The 21,976-nt window shown below is 38.3% G+C and overlaps 1 protein-coding gene across 14 annotated transcripts in view; it reads right to left on the bottom strand.

Annotated features, from left to right (window-relative positions):
* SOX6 (SRY-box transcription factor 6) overlaps positions 1-21,976 on the bottom strand; it is a 521,576-nt gene that overhangs the window by 29,820 nt on the left and 469,780 nt on the right. For 10 of the 14 annotated variants that reach the window (XM_060767625.2, XM_060767634.2, XM_067462638.1 and 7 more), the window contains 2 exons: positions 21,227-21,376; positions 9,973-10,081 (listed from right to left, as the gene is read on the bottom strand). In XM_060767625.2, the coding sequence (XP_060623608.2) occupies positions 9,973-10,081; positions 21,227-21,376 (259 nt within the window). The remainder of the gene's footprint in view (positions 1-9,972; positions 10,082-21,226; positions 21,377-21,976) is intronic. The other 4 variants (XM_067462642.1, XM_067462639.1, XM_067462643.1 and 1 more) reach the window with 1 other exon arrangement.

Below are 21,976 nucleotides of genomic sequence, written 5' to 3'. Positions count from 1 at the left end.
CAGTGATTACAACTAATAATTAAAGATCAAAATTAATATTTTCCATTATTAGCTAAAATTATAAGAAAGGCAGGGCAGAACTTTAGTTCCCAACGATGATCACACTTTGGTGGTAAGGCAAATTTGCAGTAGGTGAGGGAGGGGTGAACATGCATTCAATTGACAAGGACACTCCTATAGTATTTTCAATGACAAGGTATAGATCATGGTACACATTTTGTGGCCAGTTTTTTTCTCTGTGATTTTCTGATTGAGCCATATGCAGATTAAAAGCTTGGGACTAGAATATTCATAAATGCCAGTATGCTATAGCCAAAGCCCTCCCTAGAGATATTAGGTCAGCCCCCTCTCTCTTGACATTTTGTAAAAAAAGTCAAAACTTGGCTCTTCAAGCAAGCCTTCGCAAATGCAGTGTAATAGGTAATATAGAAATACGGAACGACTTGACGATGCGACTGGAAAATGAGTTTTGTAAGGAGACACCAATGATCTATGTTTTTATTGGTTTTTGTATGGTTTTATATTATATGCTAAATGTTTTTAAGCTGTATTTTATTTATTTACAGTATTTCTATACCACTTTTCTCACCCCTAGGGGGACTCACAGTCTCTGAAGATGCTTGGCATAGATGCTGGTGAAACGTCAGGAGAGAATGCCTCTAGAACATGGCCATATAGCCCGAAAAACCTACAATAACCCAGAAATACCATATTTTCTGGCATACAAGACAACTGGACGTGTAAGGCAACCACAACTTTTTCAGTTAAAATACAGAGTTTGGAATATACTCACCGTATAAGATTACCCCTCTTCCAATGTACATGAAATAAAAAAAAAACAGATTTTATTTCAATACTAGCCATCCCCTGCCACACGTTGCTGTGGCCCACTCTGGTGGTCATGGGAGTTCTGCGTGGGAGGTTTGGCCCAATTCCATCATTGGTGGGGTTCAGAATGCTCTGTTATTGTAAGTGAACTATAAATTCCAGCAACTACACCTCCTAAGTGTCAAGGTTCTATTTTCCCCAAACTCCACCAGTGTTCACATTTGGGCATATTGAGTATTCGTGTAGAGTTTGGTCCAGATCCATCATTGTTTGAATCCACAGTGATCTCTGGATGTAGGTGAACTACAACTTCAAAACCACTGCCCACCAAACCCTTCCAGTATTTTGTTGGGCATGGGAGAACTGTGTGTCAAGTTTGGTTCAATTCCATCATTGGTGGGGTTCAGAATGCTCTTTGATTGTAAGTGAACTATAAATGCCAGCAACTACAACTCCCAAATGGCAAATTCAAATTTTTTTGAGTGAAGGACATACATTGGGTTGTTAGGTGTCTTGTGTCCAAATTTGGTGTCAATTTGTCTAGTGGTTTTTGAGTTCTGTTAATCCCACAAATGAACATTACATTTTTATTTATATAGATGGTAATTTTCCTATTACCGTACCTCCTTCTTTGCCTCTCAGATCTCGCATATGCACACCTGTGCCACTTCACTGCAGTCCTCAGGAGCAAGATCTTAGAGGCAGAGAATGAGGTACAGCAATAGGATACAAGGGCAGGCCAGATAGTTGAAAAAGGCATGCTTTTCTGGGCACAGTGCCGCTCTTTTTTCCATACCCCGGGCCTCCCGGACACCTGCAGCTTGCTCCATCCTTCACTCACACCTTCCCGGTGAGGTGCATCGAGAACACGTTAAGTCACTTCTTTCCACAAATTCTAGTGAGTGGATTTTCTTCTACCATACTTGTACTGCCCTTGCTGCTTTCATACGATTGCTGCATATGGTGGGGATGCGACCGTGACTGTTTTTGAGCATCCACCATATGCGGTGACCACAGATTCTCCAGTCCAGCTCAGAAGTTTCAGCACCTGCCCTATAAAATGACACCTGGCGTATAAGATCCCGACTTTTGAGAGGATTTGCCTGAGTTAAAAAGTAGTCTTATATGCCAGAAAATAGAGTAAAGAAATAAATAATTTCTATGGAACGACAGTCTTCAAACATACAGGGAAAGTTATTCTTCTGCAATGTAGCAGGTACATCATTTTTGTATCTTTGAAAGTAGAAATTCCTCCTCCACTAAAGGTTAAAATAGTTTAAAATATATCTAAAGAATACAATTGCTGCTCTTTCACAAATGTAATGTAAAGGAGTATCGTGTAGTGAGGAAGGGAGTGCATAAGACTAAGCCAGTATAGGGTCTGTGTATTCTTTCATCCGAAACACTTTAAAATAATATTTTCACTTATAATCAATATTTGGGCAGTCACAAAAAGAGAGGCAAGAAACAAACAGAAAACAAAAGCTGGCACTTCATGATTCCTTCCAGAAATATTTCTTTGTTTTTCAATGGCTTTTTCAGTTCATGCTATCCGTCCTGTTTCAACTGCCATAGCAACTCTTCCAAATATTTATATGCCACAGATACTGGCAACATGAGACATTTGCTCCCCTGCATTTTATGAAACTGTCACAAAAGTAGACGATGCTTTGTCATGCATGGGCTTCCTGCTGTTTACACCTCAACAGAGTGGAGTGTTAAACAAGTTACCTCACACTTTTGGCTTCTGTTGGCAGGTTGCCACATTTGATTGGCTTGCAGAGAACCCAGTGTCTCATTCAATCTCTGTTTCTTTCTCTTCTTTCTCTGACAGGTGTAAATCCAACCTTTTTTGTCTTGTAAAAGGGATGAATGGCAATGTGTGCAAGGGGATTTTTGCTGCTGATGTTCACACAGTAGCTATGGCTATGTCACTTGAGTTATACAGCTTCTGTCAGGTGTCTACCAAGTTCAACTATTACTTAGAAGCTAAGCAGGATGTACAAGTCACTTGAGCTTGCCCCACTACTATGTAACATGTGAACCAAAGGTAAGTCATACTAATATGGTAGATTTCTGGGCAAATAGAGGCTTGTCTGCTCTCTAATTTAAAGGTATGATACACATAAAGCTACCACTATCTTAAAATGAAATGAAATTGATACGGAGCCCTTTTACACTACATAGTTATACCACCATGGCTGTATCCTGTGGAATTCTGGGTGCTGTAGTTTGGCAGATAATTCTAAATATCCCTCCATAAACTTCAAGTTGCACAATTCCATAGGATGTTGTCATAGCTGTTAATGTGAAATCACAATGCTACAATTTTGTGCTGTGAAGAAGCCTATTCGATTTGAAATTAGAAACTTAATCTGAACATCATTCTCACATTTTGTTGAGTAGTTTAGGCTTAAAGCCTAAACATCCTTCCTGATCCCCCCCCCCATATTATTGGATTACAGCTCCCATCATCCTTCACCTCAGCTATGGTAGCAGAAGAATTGCAGTTGCAGGCCAACAAAATCTGGAAAGCAATAATGCACAAATCCTAAAACTAGTAGGAGTGAAATCTCAGTCTTAGAACATAGGTTTAGTCTACACTGTAGAATTAATGCTCTTTAGCACCACTTTTCCTACTGTACCCAATGGTATGGAATTATGGGACTTGTCGATTTACAAGGCCTTTAGCCCTCTCTAACAAAGAGTGCTGGGACCTCACCAAACTAGAACACCCAGGAATCAAACTGCAGTAATTCTACTGCATAAATGATCCCTCAATCCATCTATGTATGGGCCAAACTTGATGCTGCAGAGTTTTTCTTTCCCTTTCCAGAAGCATACTGGAGGAGGTGGCAAGCTTTCCCCCATGCTTTTTTTCCAATTGAAATCATAAATTATATCTGTACTTCCGTATGAGATATCATCATCACCCCGCTCCTCTCCCAGTTTGGGACTTTAAATGGCTTATAATAAAAGAAAAATAGCTAAAATATACCAAATAGACCAGCTAAAATATAATTAACCTACTGTATTTCTTTGACTGTAATATGCACTCCCCCCCCCCCCCCAATATCTCTAAAAATGGGATGCATCTTAGAATTGCAGGTGCGTGCGCACACATATAGCTTTTTCTGTTGGTGGAATTTAAATTAGTATGTGTCTTACAATTGATGGAGTTTTAGAATCAATGTACTGGAGAATTAAGCATGTAAATAAATTAATAGAAAATCTGAGGGGCAATTTGAATAAGGTTCAAATAATGCTTGTCCCATATCCTTGGACTGGCAATCTGATTCATATTGTACTCTGTAACTCACTATAAAATAATGTTATAATTATATTGACTGCAATAACATGTCTCATGTTCAATTGTTTTTGAACATCAAAAGAAAATAACTAATCTTCAGCTCTGGTCAGTACAGGGTTATTTTTATGATATTTCTAACGAATTCCAAAAAATAAAAGTTAAATATATGTTCAAACTCAAGTCACTCATGGCAGTCTGGACAATTACAGGAACTGCTCTAAAACTGGTATTGGAACATGTATCAATTTTGAATTAAATAAGCTGTTCTCATTTATGAAGAAAACATAAAACTGTTTCACTACAGTAAATGTCAATTGTGCTAATTGTTGGAACTATTTTACAGCTTTTCAGTAGATTATAATATAAAAATAAATTATAAGAGCTCCAAACAACATTTTCTCATGTCAGGTCACTTCTAAACTGTATAGAAGAACATTTAATTTTAATTTCCATTAATGCATTTGACATATATTGACCAAGGACAGCTTGTTTAAATCTGGTGTGCATGAAACACACCCAAACATCTGTCTTAGAATCATATTAGAGTCAAATAGATGGTTTTTCATGACATCATAACATAAATATTTATTTTTCCTATAAAAGAATACACTTAGAAGCTGAATTCCGGTCAATTACCAAAATACTGTTGGCATGCTAAAAGAGAATAAAAATACAACCTGGGGCTATTAGCTCTTTATAGGCCAAGATGTGCTATCCTAAGAGATCTGCTCAGGCAGTTCTCTCATCACTGCTACTCCAGCACAAAGGTTACAAAAGTCCATTGCCATAAAGTTTTTATTTCTGAAGAATCTAGCTGAATCCACTGAAACCACCTGAGCTCTGAATCCACCTGGGTGTTTCCAAAATGTTAGCTAAAAATTGAACCAAAGAGATCTCATAGCTCTTTCACAGCGCTGCAAAGTATAATTACTGGCACTATCAAAACCCAACATTTTGAAAAAGCCTGGAACGGCTATGAAGGTTTTCCAAGACAACATGCAAGGAATATAAGATTAAAGAGGTTAAGTGTCCTTTCTCTAAAGTTCTATAAAGAACTTTATAGTAATAAAGTTCTATATAGTAATAAAGTTCTATATAGTAATAAAGTTCTATAAAGAACTATATAGTAATATTTCTATAAAATGTAAGAGTGTTGTAATTTTGAAGGGACCCAAGGTGCAGATAATACGGAACATTGCAGAGGTCTCTGGATCCCAACTCCTATCAGCCTTGGACAACACAGCCAATGGTTATGGGTAATATGAACAGCAGTCTAAAAGAATTGAAAGTGTCAGACAGTTTCCCTTCCCTGTTATTTGTTACTTCAGAAAAATTAAAAACAATCAGTTTTCCTCCTCTATACCTACTAGCTTCTCTCAGGCCCCTTCCACACAGCTGTACAAAGTCCACATTGAACTCGATTATATAGCAGTGTGGACTCAGATAATCCAATTGAAAGCAGATATTGTTTATTATCTGCCTTGATATTCTGGGTTATATGGCTGTGTGGAAGGACCCTCAAAAGATGGCTTCCCTTTGTTCTTTCTTCCATCTAAAACATGTGCTGGTATCATTAATTAACCTGAACATGTAATCAGATAGCGAGAGACACTTGACATATAGCTTTAGAGAGAAAGTGAGTTTGTGGCATCACCAACCTGGCTTGTTACTGAAACTTACAGCTGTTTTATGATAGTGTTTGTGCACAATAGGAAGTTTTGTCCAGCAAGAAATCAAAACATCTGATGTCTAAACTGAAGGAAAAGACAGAACACCCATCCACCCAAACTCCACAAGAAAAAATGACTGTATAAACAACTGAACTGTATTTAAACTGAGAAACTGTACCCCAGACTTGAGGGTGTAGATCAGAGTGTGCAATACATGCACATTTGTTGCCCAAAAGAGAACAAAAAGAAACAACCATAAGTACTGCTGCCTCAGCCATTCAATCAGGTGAAAATATTACCTCCCTCTGCCCAAGGACCAGCCTAAGATACTACAATCATAAAACTATGTGGATGACACCTTCACCATTTGGAGCCATGGAGAAGAAGAACTCAACAGGTTCCTGGACCATCTTAACAGCATCCACCCAAACATCCAGTTCACTATGGAAAAAGAAAAGGAAGGAAGACTGCCTTTTCTAGATGTCCTAGTCATCCGTAAACCAGATCAACAATTGGGTCACACCGTTTACAAAAAACCCACACACAGAGATAGATATCTACATAAAAACTCCAACCATCACCCAAGTCAAAAAAGAAGCACCATTAAAGCCTTGGCAGACCATGCAAAACGAATTTGTGAACCCCACCTCCTCCAAGATGAACTGAACCACCTCAACTGGGCTCTACAGGCCAATGGATATTCCACCTCAGACATCAGAAGAGCTGCAAGACCAAGAACAAGCCATGAGAGTCAAGATGAAGATCCACCCAAAGGAAAAGTGTTCCTGCCATACATCAAGGGAACCACTGACCGCATAGGGAAGCTGATGAGGAAACACAACATACAAACAATCTACAAACCCACCAAGAAAATCCAACAAATGCTACGTTCAGCAAAGGACAAGAGGGATCCTCTCACCTCTGCAGGAGTCTACCGTATACCATGCAGCTGTGGACAAGTCTACATAGGGACCACCAAACGCAGCGCCCAAACAAGAATCCAGGAACATGAAAGGCACTGCAGACTACTTCAACCAGAGAAATCAGCCATAGCAGAGCACCTGATGAACCAACCTGGACACAGCATTTTATCTGAGAACACAAAAATGCTGGACCACTCTCACAACCACCATGTCAGACTACACAGAGAAGCCATTGAAATCCACAAACATGTGGAGAATTTCAACAGAAAGGAAGAAACCATGAAAATGAACAAAATCTGGCTACCAGTATTAAAAAATTCTAAAATTGCAACAGCAAAAACAGCAGAGAGAAAAACAGACAGGGACATCTAATCACCTTTCAAGAAGAGTTTGCTCCAGGCACAGTCAGCCCATTGTATGCTAATCAAGGTGGTCAGTTGAAAGATTCACACCTAGCCCAACTTACAAAAGCCCTTTGTCTCACCCTGGTCATTCCACAGATATATAAACCCCTTTTTCCCCAGCTCCAGCAGACCTCACCTCTGAGGATGCTTGCCATAGATGCAGGCAAAACGTCAGGAGAAATGCCTCTAGAACATGGCCATATAGCCCGAAAAAACCCACAAGAACTGCATAAAATTACTGCTAGGTAATATAGTAATTGTAACATGCACAGATATCTATAACAACAATTACAAAAACTGTAGATTGCAAATCACAATTTCTATATTCTAAGAATTTCTACATTGAATGTAACATGAGAACATTCACACGATTAATTAAAGACTGTTTATAATTGGAAGATAATTTTTCAATACTTTGTTAACACAGTAAAACTAGAGCTTCCAAAATCACAATTAAATAATGTCAGGCATAGTGACACAAAATAACACTTCCCATATTATCGAAAGATCTTCTTCCATAAACAACATCAGAAACAGTGACACATGGTTTATCAATATTTTGTCAACACAATGAACTTAGAGCTTCCAAAATAACAGCTAAACAATATTTGGTAGTATATCTATTATTTGTATGTTGCTGTGTTTCTTATTTAGTAAATTACAACATCATAACACCTGATGAAGACATTGCAAAACAAGGGAAACAACCCGGGAGACCTTGTTGTGTGTCACTGTCACTGATGTTGTTTATGGAAGAAGATCTTTCGACAACATAGAAAGTGTTATTTTGTGCCACTGTGCCGAATATTGTTTAGCTGTTATTTTGGAAGCTCTAAGTTCATTGTGTTGACAAAATATTGATAAACCATGTGTCACTGTTTCTGATGTTGTTTATGGAAGAAGACCTTTCGATAATATGGGAAGTGTTATTTTGTGTGACTGTGCCTGACATTATTTAATTGTGATTTTGGAAGCTCTAGTTTTACTGTGTTAACAAAGTATTGAAAAATTATCTTCCAATTATAAACAGTCTTTAATTAATCGTGTGAATGTTCTCATGTTACATTCAATGTAGAAATTCTTAGAATATAGAAATTGTGATTTGCAATCTACAGGTAATATAGTAAGGAAACGTGGAAAGGGAAAATATGAGAGAGAGAAAACAGCAACAAGTAAATCCACGGGATCCTAAAGTGTTAAATTCCCACTAGAAAAGCAAGTACTAATGTGTTTTGGTATCTTCAATCTTCACTGAACACAATGTACAGATTTCTCAAAAGGATATAACGCCATCTCAAAAGAGAGAAAAAGGGCAAGAATGAGGTGGAAATACATGTCTACATTGTTCTCTCTTTTTTTTGCTTGTTTTTATTACCCCATTATTCTGCAAAATTCAATCAAAATAAAATGTTTTTTAAAACTGAAATTGGATATAATTTTAAACTGAAATCAGACAAATTCAGTCACTTATCAACAGTATATCTAATAGACCTGTCCACCAATTACGGGCTTTTAGCTGATTAATGGCATTGTTTTTAACTGATCAATCCAAGCAGCTAATTAAAATAAACATTATAGTGTGCAGCCTTTAACCACTGAAATCAATGGAAACATTTCCACTAGCTTCAATAGAATCAAGACTATAACCCACAGGCTCTCAATGAAGGTAATGTCTTCGCAAAAGTATATTCCCTCAACTAATCAGAACAGCCACAAGCACTCTATATCCTTTCATACTGCATATATCCAATTAAAACTTCACTATAATTAATTCTGCAATTAATCAATGAATTGAACAATCTTCTTCCTTGTTCTTTTCTTCCCAACAGCAAAACTGATATATGCCAAAAAGGATTGCAATGTTTATTTGGATGGACAGAGTCCATTCTTGCTGGTTATAGAATACTGCCTGTAATGATTTGAGCAGGTGATCAGCTGGCTACTCAGCAGTATCACTTCTGTTTGGAGCCCCAGGTAGTGCAACTGTAAACCTTTATGCTGACAGGTCAGAGATTCAAATACGGGGAAAGTGCGGATGAGATCCCTCTGTCAGTTGCAGCTCCCCATGAAGGGACATGAGAGAAGCATCAAAACACCCAGGCATCCCCTAGGCAACATCCTTGCGGACGGCCAATTCTCTCACACCAGAAGCGACTTGAAGTTTTTCAAGTTGCTCCTGATACCAAAAAAAATAACTTCTGTTGCCAAAGAGTGGAATAAAGATTGGAATGGCTTTTGAGAAGGTAATAATGGTGGGATTAATCATGGGATTATTCTCCAGATCTTGGAAAATGTTACATTTTGTTCACTGGCCATCCTGGCTGGAAGCCTCTGGGAATTGCATACCCAAAAGGTGACTTTTTGAATTTCAGCTATTCCTAATTTACTTAAACCTACCAATATCCACGCTCAGCTCCTCGTGTGAATGTTGACATGAACAACCAGCATAACAGACAAGAAGGAACTCATAATATGACCATGAATATAGCTTGCTCCAAAACCAGAAATCCTCAATCATGGAACCTTGTCCAATTTGATACTACTCCAATGAGCAGTGAAATGCATATATCAGCCAGCTGAAGTAACATGCAAAGTGACTTTGGGAGAGCTTTATGAGAACAGTTGAAGTAGACTGTAAATAATGAGCAGAGAATACATATTGTATGACACCATTTTAAAACCAAGACTTATGCTTGTACATGTCACTAAAATCTATGCAAAATGCCTCAAAGCTGTGCATAGGGACATGACTGCACAATGTTCATTTAAGACATCTAGTTTTAAAGTGCTGAAGAAAAGTGATGCTCAGTGACAGTGTATTTCTTACAGTAACTCACCCTCTGCATCTTCAGGCCTTGTAAGATCAATGACTCCTGGCCCTAGTTTTCCATCTTCACCGGGTTTCCCTGATAGTTGAGGACCTAAATTCTCAAAGCGTGTTCTTTCCTGCCAAAGAGAAAGGACATATTAACATGAATTATTCCAAAAAGAAACTATTTTGGTTTAGTCGACTATCTTGGCTTCGGTTTCCTTTGTCCTGAACTAACTATTAACATTCTTTTTCATTTCTATTTCCAACGTTGTCTTGGAAATAGACACTGCAAGTCATTTGGCTAGGAACTTCTTGATTCAGTACATTGCCTAATATCACCAGCAACAACAGTAACCTTTGTAGGCCTCTTTCTTTTTAAAGATGGAATCATAGAGCAGATTAAACTATAGACATCAATTTGGAATCCAGACTCTAAAACTCAGTTTTAAAAGATTGACCATCCCCGATATTAACTTTTTTTTGAGAAACTAATAGGGCTATTCAGGCATGTAGCAGGGAGGGGTTTCAGCCCCCCCCCCCCAAAAAAAAATCTCATGGTGGTTTGCGAAAAAGCCTTACTGGTGCATTATTTAAACTGTTATGTTTATTCATATCATGATCTGATCACCATACTCAATATATCCCATATGCATGGGGGTATTGGGGTAATGATACAAAAGGTTTGCTAGGGTAGACCCTCTTTCACTCAGACTCAGCCCCCCCCCGAAACTCAGCCCCCCCCCCCAAAAAAACCCTGAAAATTTTTAGCCCCCCCCCCCCCCCGAAACGAAATCCTGGCTACGGGCCTGGGGCTATTCAATTCCAGAGAAGACACTTATATTGTTAGTAAAAAGCTGTGCATAATAAAGACATAAGCCAGTTCACAAGCTACATTTACATCATGAATCCTTTGTCCTTTTACCATGTGGTCCTATGCTGCAAAATCTGAGTAACAGGAACCCTGTGGAAAGATTGACTCGATAGCCCTTGCGATCTTTTCCAACCCTGACTGTATGTGCAATGTATGTACAATAAAAATGCTTCCCATGCTGGCCTCACTGGTTGTAGAAGAAGTTTAGTGTTGGTGTGAGATGTAACCTTAGCATACATTTTCCCTACTTCATCAACCAATTACTGATCATTTTGTAGCAATGAACGAAGAAAATGTATGTAAGTTGCAACTCCACCACATTGGAAGTGTACTAACTGGCTTTTACAAATTTCTTAGGTTTACTGATCTGAGACTGAAAATCTCCAGTCACAATGGGTTAAATCACAAGGATTGTTAACATAGCAAAACACAAGCCATGAAACAATTCCTTGAACTTTTGTGCAAGCACTTTAAGAAGATACTCTGAAAGACCATTGGCAACAGAGGCACATATCTAGATGTTTAATTCCCTTTCCTCAGGTCAGGATTAGTATAGACTCATACAATGCAGTTTAACTGCACTGAACAGCATTATATGAGTTTACACCAGGCATGGGCAAACTTCGGCCCTCTATGTGTTTTTTTGGACTTCAACTCCCACAATTCCTAACATCCTACTGGCTGGAGGGCCAAAGTTTGGCCATGCCTGGCTTACACTGATCATATAGTAAAACTTCAAATATGGCAGTGGAGATGAGACAAAAGAAAAATGCTCATGGCAGGGAACCTCTGGTTCCAGCCTATGTTTTACCTAATATTCTTACATTTTTTAGTATACATGAAGAGGAACATTGGATTATTTCACAATGAAGCTTTGAACAATCCATTGCAACAGAGTATCAAGAAGGGCAGCTAGCTTATTATGATAGAGACATGAAGCATGAGAACAAGAGCTCCAGAAATGATGGCCAAGCAGCAGTGAATAATCACTCTTCATCTAATATTTCTTAAATGACCTTTGGGGAGAAAATATTGGCATTTAAAAAATGTGAGGATGCAGAACTGAAAGAGTATTTATAATTTCCTATAATGAAAAAAGTTACCACCAGTACAAGTACCACCTCACTCTTAAGACATATACACTGGGGCCTTTGAGAAAACACACTTCTGAATTTTATGCAAGAGGTTTTCAAAGGCAAGTATTTCAAAGAAGGAATACTAGATGACAGAAATAGTACTATTAGTTTGTCAAGGAATTTGAACTGAACCTCAATGGGAATTTTGAAAAGAGAATCAGAAAAGGAAAAAAAACAGGACAGCATTTCTTCCTAGAAAAAGAATGTCTTTGAATTCTAGTAACTGTATAGTAATGCTGAAACAACATCACACACAACAATAAACATGAGAAAATCTGTGTACCAGCAAGGCCCTACATTACTGGTGGGCAGATTCAATCAAGCGAGCCACAGCCCTGCGTTTGCAAGGTCTGAGCAAAGCTTTTGATGACTTGGAGGTCTCTCACTCATAGAACTGCCATACATCGAAGTTGACCCGGTGGCAGTTTACAAGAAAAGACTCTAATGTAGTTTAAAATAAAAGGCCCTCAAAATACTAGAGAACAAGAGTCTTGCTACAAAATTATCTCACAATGATAGTCTCGGTGGTATTCTGTATCTATAACAAAGTGTTAAATGGTTATAATTAATTTATTATTCTCATGGAAAAACACAATGTGTTTTCCCTTATGCCTTGCTGGTACTTCTTAAGACTGAACTTGGCATTGTGTTTGTTGTTCATTAATGTGAAACAATATTGAATGTCATGTCGTCTTAAATTTACAGACATGAAGTACCAGCTTTCAGTTTTGTGAACAGTTTCTCTGTGTTAAACTTAATGCATTATGCAGAAGAAGAGTGCAGATTGCTGTTCAGTCTATTGTTCAATGACCTAGTTCTGTACTGAGCATATTAGATAGACATATTAGAAGGAAAACAGTACACATTTTCCCTTTGAAATATGTCTAAGGAACTTGGCACTGCTCTTTTAAAAAATACCAACTTGAGAGTGAGTCAAAGAGCAGCTCACAGTCAGCTGCTCCTATTTCTTCGTGTTGGTTCTATTTGCTAAAAAGTTTTCTAATACAATTTTCAGGTTGTGGTTTGATTCCCTGGTATATGCAAATATTTAAACAATCATGGGGAAACACCAAACATTAACGACACACAATGAGCAAAAAAGGTTATTTTGGATCAGACCAAAGACCTATTTACTCCAAAGATTTGTGGCCAACCAGGTATTTTTGACAAGCCCACAAGCAAGACACAAGTGCCATGGAATCTTTCTCAGTATTGTTCTAAGTAGCTGGTACCTTTAATGTGGGAGGTTTTTAGGCCAAGTGTTCCTAAAAGAGAACTACAGAACTAGAAAATATAATAAAATAATTTCGATTCAATTATCATATACCCAATGACCCAAATAGGCTTCTAACTCAGTTGTAAACCCAAGTAAACAAGTGACTCTTTTAGAAAACCTAATAATAACTGGACCTTGTGGTTATTACAGGCTATAGAGGCAGATAGGTTCTCTAATACTGATCATAAAGTTCATAGTGTGGGTAAGGACAGTCCTTTCAAGGAACTCATGCTTTAAAAGCCATTGACAATTATTTAAATTGTGTTTGGGAATCCATTGAGAAGTGATGCACCTTTTATAAAATGTATGTCACATATCAAAACTAAAGTGACTATAATAGAATAAAGCAATAGTTTCCCCATCCACCATCACATTTGAACCAATTCCTATAGGTAGAGCTGAAATCATGATAACTCCATATTTATTCAGTCTCCCATAGCTAGACAGAAAGTTACTGTATTTAGTGGTACTGCAATGCAACAGGAGGCCCAGGACAACCAATAGTTTTGTACTGTACCACTTCTGCTTCTATAAAAATAATCAACCAGGATGGGTAAAGTAATTTTTGTCTTGAAACTGGATTAGAATGAACCTAAATAATCTGCTATGACATGATAGCTTTAGCATTTTATGATATTTTCTAGTGCTTCCTGGTCACAATTACTAGGTTGGTGACAACCATCACATTTGATGGAAGCTTCCCTTACTGTATTGCACAAATACAGTATTTGTTGTGCAAAGTTTGAGACCCTCCCTGGTTCTCCAACCATTCAGCTTCATTAGATTATTTTGGCTTCTGGTATTGTGTAAGAGATACGAGAGATATCTGCCTACAATCTCTACTAGGTTTGTGCATGGATACGGGGTGGTCGGTTCCCTTCAGCCAATCCAGCTTGTTTGGCTTGGTCAGGTGGCCATAACAGCGAGGGCCAAGTCATCATGCTTTTTCGTCCATTATGGGACCATGTGGCAGCCAATGACTGTTTCTCCTCCCCTGTTCGGCATCACACGGCGGCCTGCTCATATGTAGTTTCCATAGGAGCCCTGCCTGTTGGGCCAATCAAAATAGAAGAACACCGTGACATGTCTTACGCAACCTGTGTCTGCTTCCTTAACCCTGTTGCTGAAACCCAGGTTCCCTTGAAGGCAAAAAAAAGGAAAGGATTCTAGGTAGGGTGTTTTCTTAACCCTCTTGCTGAAACCCAGGCTCTCTTGAAGGGGAAGAAAAAGAAAAGGATCCCAGGAATGGAAAGGGGAGCCTCATACGTTCCCCATGCCACCAATGGGCTGGATCTAGCCACATTTTTGGATGCAAACCAAAAACAGTTATCTGGCTACTTGCCTATTTTTGGGAGGCATGTGAAAACGGATACGTGGGTCTACCAGAATCCAGCCGGCATTTTAGTCTAGGAGTTGTAATATCACGGGAGAAGGACATTTATGATATGACAGAGGTTATTAATAAATTTCAAGCTAATTGACCCTATAATTGGGTGAGAGGGGATAAGTGGAATCTGGATAAATGGATCAAGAATCTGATAAAACAATTTAAAAATAATTAACTATGTGATGCGGCTGTAGTGCATTTGGGAGTTGAAGGCCAAAACATCTGAGAACCCACAGATTGAGAAACACTGCTGTAGTGGTTTGTGTGTTGGGCCAGGACTCCAGGAGGTCACGGTTCACATCCCCACTCAGCGATGGAAATCCACTGGGTGATCATAGACATGACACATTATTTCAGTCTCAGAGGAAGGGAATGGCAAACCCCTTCTGAATAAATCTTGCCAATAAAATCCCATGACCGGGTTGCCAATAGTTGAAAATAGCTTGAAGGTACACAACAGCAAACAGCACCAATAAAGGGTAAGGATAAATATTTATCGATGACGAAACAAATGGAAAAATATGCCCAACAGTTGAAACATTTCCTGCCATTCTTTCTGGGGCTTGTACCACATATAACCTTAGCTACAGGATATAACACATGGGTAGTTTTTCCAAGGCCAACACAACTGCTCCTGGGGCTAGTACAACAAGGACTATGAGTCATGATGCTGCCCCCCCCCCCATTTCCTTGTTGTAGTTGTGTCCCTTTAAGTAATTTCTAAATTATAGCAATCCTGAGGCAAACCAATCATGGGATATTCTGGGGCTATTCCATGAACAAGTGAGGAAGTGAACTCTGGTCTCCAGGGTCATAGTCCAACACTCAGATCCAATTGTATTCACCCATTATCTCCCTCTTCTCAGTTTCCACCCCTGGCACTTGACTTGTTGATGGGTTGGTCTATCTGCAAGCAAAACATATAGAAATAGTTGGAGATAAATGAGATGACTTCCTAGGTTGCAAAGCACTAGGTTGTCTCCCTACTTGGGGAACCAATACATGTAGCAATTTCATGAGACTTCAGCTAGTGTCTTTGAGCCCTGGCAGCCATGTTTTAAAATGTGATGAAAAAGGCCTTTCAAAGAAGTTATTTCTACTTCGCAGATAAATAGCATTTTGTGCACCGTGTTTCTATTTCCATTTAAAATATGCCCATAATGAGTATCAATGAGACACATGCCATTTTCATGGCAAAAGTAGCTAAATATCTTGGGCTAGGCAGAGGCAAACGAACATTCCACTTTAAAAAAAAATTCCACGGAACCTTCTATGTATCAATATGCACATTTGAAGTATCCTACTAGTCATTCATTCCCTTTGATTTTCTCTAGAAAATATTCTGTGCTAAAAAGGAAGTTTCTGAAAGAATATCAATATTTTGACATTGAAAGAGAAAAGGGAAAATTATATGATAAGGAAAAGAAGCTGTTAAAGAAGAGAATTGTGCACAGTAATAACTCCTAAAAGGATTCAGATGAATTTATCATTCTGTATTAATCTTATCTTCTAAAATATATGCTCTAAAGCACACTGGCCATTATTACAATATTGTCCCTACACAGACACATTCAGATATATGTACACACCTACATATATATGCAAATGCTAATACAGAATGCTTATAGACACACACACACTTCATTCACTGATTTCAAAGTATATTTCATGGAAATAGTCACTAATTTTGCTAGAAAGCTGGAACATAAAAGGATATTACAATTTTGCTAGAAAGCTGGAATGTAAAAAGGTATTACAATCTTACTAGTGAATATAAATGTAAAAGACTTCTGATGATGGGAACAATTTAGGTCAGAGGCTCCCAAATGTTGGTCCTCCAGGTGTTTTAGATTTCAGTTCCCATAATTCTTCACTGTTGATCAAGTTAGCTAGGACTTCTGAAAGCTGAAGTCCAAAACAGCCAGAGGACCAACAGTTAAGGACATTTAAAATTGAACTAAATTGAAGAAAATATTATAAAGTTATAATAATAAAATTATTGTCTTAATATTGCCTGCTCACATTTTATCCCACTTCATATTTGTTACATCTTTCTTATTCCATTGTTATCTAATACAATGTTGGCTGAGAGTAGACTATGGAGGCAGTCCAACAATATATGGAAGGCCACATGATTCTCATTCTCAGATCAGTCAAATGTGTTTACCTTTTTTTGAAAAAAAAACTTTTTAAAAACTAAATTTATAACATGAATTTTCCACAGATACACAAAGAGGGAATATTAACTTAGCATATGATTACTAGGAAACAAAGAGGGCTAATATCTGTTTCTAAGTACAAACCTCATTTATTTGACTGATGCAAGAAAATACTTTATCGCTTCTTTTAAGGTGTGTATCTTGGGGTGTGAGGCAACTATGGGAAAGGTTCATGCTGCTAACAGCCAGATCTTCATTTTCTATTCATTGACACGATAAGGCACTTATTTATGCATTGTCAGGCACAAACATGTACACAGCATAAAAGTTACTGGAAGAAATTAAAGCCTGCTTTGCTATGTTGCAGGACTGCTAGGCTAAGTGCTTTGAAATGATGATGTATGAGGTAGATGTTGCATATTAAATAAAGATATTTAAATGATAAAGCCCCTTTAGTGAGCACTGATAAATGATAAATGTCCCAGGCCACGGGCTGTGCCATCCATCCTATTCATGAGTTACCACAGTCAATAGTGGAGCATCCCCAGTGATGATACATGGACTCGAAGGTTATTATTCCCTGATTTCTAGAGTCACCAAATCTGTCAACTCTCTGAACATTATGTTTTAAACTTTGTGTTACATTAATAACTTTCTTCACATTTCTCAGATGGGAATGATTAATTCTACCCTCCTGCGCACAAAAGCAAAATGGGGTAGTGCATCAACGAGTGGAAGGAAAGGAAGGTGTCGGATCATCCACTGATGAGAGCAGCAGCAGAGCAGGAAAGGCAGCTAGTGGGTGAGGGTGAGGGGAGCTACTGGAAACTTCAGCTAAGTAGAACAAATATAAAATTGTGATCTCGAGGAAGAAAAGTAATGATAACAGTAAGCACACAATAATGGCTTTTCTCTGCACTTAGGTAAAAGCTGAATTTTTGATGTGCGCAGTATATTTTCATAAAATTTTATATACTATGTTTTATACACTTATTGGCTATTCCATAATAATGTGTACGCTAACAATAAAATTGCTTTCAAATTTATGTGTGTTATTTATTCGTTCCCACGTAACAATGCTTTTTGTTGTAAAAAATATTCTGTTTATTAATGTAACTTTACAACCACTGCATCCAAGATCCGTGGTAAATTAATGACATTTTTATTATTTTATAGTGTCATTAAATTTTTACTGATCACTCCATCAAACAGAAGCCATAAAGGCCATAATGTAAACTGGGACACTTAGATCAGGGGAGCAGGAAACCATTCCATATAGTCTGAAGTAAACGGCTTGCTATAAATGATATTTATACCATCTTTAAGCATGTGAAAATACTTGGACAAGTTTGGCAAAACTGTTTCAATAGTGCAGTGGATTGTGTACTTAAATAACTGTTTACTTGCTAGAAATCCAAGGTGTGTGTGTGTGTGTGTGTGTGTGTGTACAGGGGCAGAGGGTTAAACCATATAAAATATGACTGATTACACCCATCTCTTGAAAAACAGTATATGAAATGGCACCCCTCCCTTTTGGATTACCATAACCGATCATACTATAACCATTCCTCAAATTATTTCAACATGCTTTTCCCTTTTTTTTCCACATTTGAAATTTATGCTGAACTGGAAAACGACATACATGCTGATCATTGTGTGAAAGGGCTTTCTTCTTCCCTTTAATCTTTGCAAACAAATACATTTTGTTTTAAGTAGACATAGCCGGACACTGATGTAATTAGACTTATTTCAAGGGTCTAGCTTAATAGTTAACCAACAATTATTTTAAAAGTCAATTTTGAGATTCCCTGTTAATGTGGGTTATTTTCAGAAGCTACACAGTATAAATGCCACTTGAACAATCAACACAGTCTGCAGACAATATTCCATTCGCAAAATGTGCAAGTAATTCTAGAACCTTTGTCTACACACATATATACACACATTACAGCCATGTTATTCCACACAAAGCCCACTAAAAATACCAGTGACTTGCTTGTTGCTTGGTACCTGAGAAATGAGCCATGGTAAAAGAAAAAAGAAAAAGAAGGGGAGGGGTGAGGGAGACAAAGAGAAGGAAAGAAGAAAAGAAAAAAAAGGAAGAAATGAAGAAAGGGTTTCTAGAAAAGGAAGTACTCAGGGTTGCTGCACTGATAACCTAGCAGGTATTGTAGCATTATATCCCAAATAAAGGAAGTGTTGTACTTTTGTTTCCTAAAAGGGTGACTTAAAGCAATGTAACAATGCTGTGCTTAAAACATTCAAATAGAGCTGATAGACTTGCTTAAGCACTTATCTGAACATAAGAAGGACTGAAACCTGAGACAGGAATGTTGATGATACGTAGCCTCTCCCTCCATGTCCCTGAGCACCTACTTAATAAAGCTGCTTCTACACAGCCAATTTATCTGGGTCAGGATGTTGCTTTAAGAAAGTCAGTTTGCTTTGGAGTGGCTACACAACGCACAAACTGGCTGCAAGCTGTGACAGAGTCCACAAAGCTCCACTGATCCGGATCCTCCTGAAGCTAGGATTATTCGTTTTCTTTACTCCTCCAGCAAAATGTGCTGGTTGAAAACAGCTGATTAGTGCTTGACTAAAAGCAGAGCAAGGCAAGAGAAAGGAAAAATTACAAATCCCATGGAATGCTGTGCTTTCCTTCCCATGGAGAAGATGTTTGTTTACCTTCACTCAGAGTTGTGTATCCAGTTTCTTTCTGTGACTGCTGAAGTGTTAGCCTTGTCTACATAAGTGCTCTCATGCATCTTTCAGATTTTTGGCACTACACTGCTAACACATCGATGAACTGTGGTGGTTTTTATGGCTTTATCAAGAATTTCCAGTGAGTCTTTTAACATGCAGTTTCCAAGTTAGAGATTGGATTATGGGTGTATGTTTTGTAGATACCCCAACCTCGAGCTGGCTTCAAGCTAGATTTTTAGTGCCTGTGTAGATGGAACCTGATTAGGACTTCATGGATTGTGTATAAAGATATGATGAAGATGCTATAACAATAACACAGATCCAAAGAGCAGAAATTCAGGGAAGCTTTGTAATGCTGTTCATCCAAATTAGATTTATACACAGAGTCCTCAGTCCAAATTGCATCCAGGTGTTTGGGGATATTGGGAAAGGTCTTCTACAAGGGTTGAATGAAAAGTAATGCCTCTACCCTCATTACTTGGGTTTGGATGGGAATATTTTAATAAATCAAACGCAGAAATAATCCTTAGAATGTGCTTTTTAACTACCAATATTAACTTTTTTGCCATAATCATGAGACAGTTGGATACATTTCTGCCAACGATGAACAAGTTTTCTGAAGCTGTCACAGAAGAAGTCAACACTCTTTTTCTGCAACCCATCATGCACAGATCTTCCAATAGCCAAGCCAAGCAATAATGTGACCCACATGTTCTTGTGAAATGCCAATTATGCTTGAAATGTCTCTCTGAGTGATATGATGACTGTCCTGAATCTATCTGTCAACCTTTTGCTTGTGAAACTCAGTGGTTTCTGTCACAGTATGTCCAAATCTTTGTTTGTCACGCAAGTCAGATGTTCCCACCTCAACATCTTAAACTTACTCGCCCAACGACGCACAGTACTCACATCAACACAATCAGCATAGACAGCTTGCATTCTCTGATGAATCTCCCTTGGGGTGACACTTTCTGCTATCAAGAATTCAATGACTGCACATTGCTTAAGTCGCATTGACCGATCATCTGTGCAGGATTCCATACTTCCATACTTTAATAACACAACCGTTCAATGCTAAGGCTTCCTGCCAAAATGTAGAGGAGAGTCTACTGAACAAGCCAGTACCTGCCGCATACCAGTACTACCATCTGTTGAGGAGTTTTGAAGGTGGAGGCATTACTTTTCATTCAACCCTCGTATATGTACTGACCCAAATTTTAGTCCTGAGACTGTTCAGATGATTATCTAAACAGGGCTCTAGACAATCAATTTAAAAAGGAAATAATACTTTGTAATGTGTATTGTTGCTTTTATTCCTCCTTGAAATGGTTAAGCTGCACGTTATCCAAAATGTTTCCACAACATGGTTTGTGTCAAAGCATTGGAGGGATGTCTAGAATCACTGGGGGGAAGAACCGTGAAAGCCAGCAAGGAAAGGAAACCTATGCAGGTGGTTCTTCAAGAAATCATGTCATCAGATTGATATAGGGAAAGATAACTAAGTGATTTATCTGCTAGCATTTTAACAGTGAAAACTAAGTGACATTTTCTTTCCTTTGTCTTGTTCATTAAGTTCCTGACAGGAAATGACTTCTGAGGATACTGAAGCAAGCCTGCCAGAAAGGCATTGTCTCAAAACCCCATGCTAGACTTGTATGATTTTGAATGAATTTGAATTTGTGTTGGCCCAATGTACAGCATTTCAAATTTATGATATTTTTCCAGAAACAAATAAATAAAGTCTCACCCACAACACACAGGAGGAGAAAGCACTGTAGTCTTGGTGTTGTTGGAAGGAAGTGGCTTCCTTTGCCTCCTTAGAAGGCAGGTCTGAGATGAATGAAGAAACTGGAAACTTGGAGTGTTGGTGTGGGCGGATGGGGTTTCTTCTGCTTGCCTAGGTGAGAGATAAGCAACTAAAGACTTACTGACTGGAAGAGAAGGGTTTCTTTTGCATAGTAAAGGTAAGTGTTGCCATCGATAGAAGTAATAGTGCCACTCTATTCTGATTTGATCAGACCTCACCTGGAATTCTGTGACCAGCTCTGAACACCACAGTCGAAGAATGATATTCACAAGCTGGGACATGTCCAGAGGAGGTTGAATGGTCAAATGTCTAGAAACCATGCCCTATGTGGTTTAGGCAGTTGGGGTGTTTAACTTGCAGAACAGAAGATTGAGAGGGGACATGATAACCATGTTTAAATAATGAAATGTTGTCATATGCCAGAGCAAGTAAGCTTGCTTTCTGCTGTTCCAGAGACTAGGGCATGAAGAAATGAACTCATATGACAGGAAGAGATTCCACCTAAACAGATGCTGGTGATAAAGGCATTTTGACAGTATAATGTGCAGCCTTGGAGCATGGTTGAGTTTCCTTGAGGTTTTTAAACAGAGAATGGATGACCACATCTCAGGAATGCTTTTATTTCTGCATGGGAGGAGGTTGGATTGGCTGGCCCTTGTGATCACTTCTGACTTTATGTTTTTGTGATTC

This window comes from Anolis sagrei, chromosome 1 (assembly GCF_037176765.1).
Source record: "Anolis sagrei isolate rAnoSag1 chromosome 1, rAnoSag1.mat, whole genome shotgun sequence".
NCBI lineage: Eukaryota > Metazoa > Chordata > Lepidosauria > Squamata > Dactyloidae > Anolis > Anolis sagrei.
The sequence above is the reverse complement of the archived record's forward strand: the minus strand, read 5'-3'. Positions and strand labels throughout refer to the sequence as shown.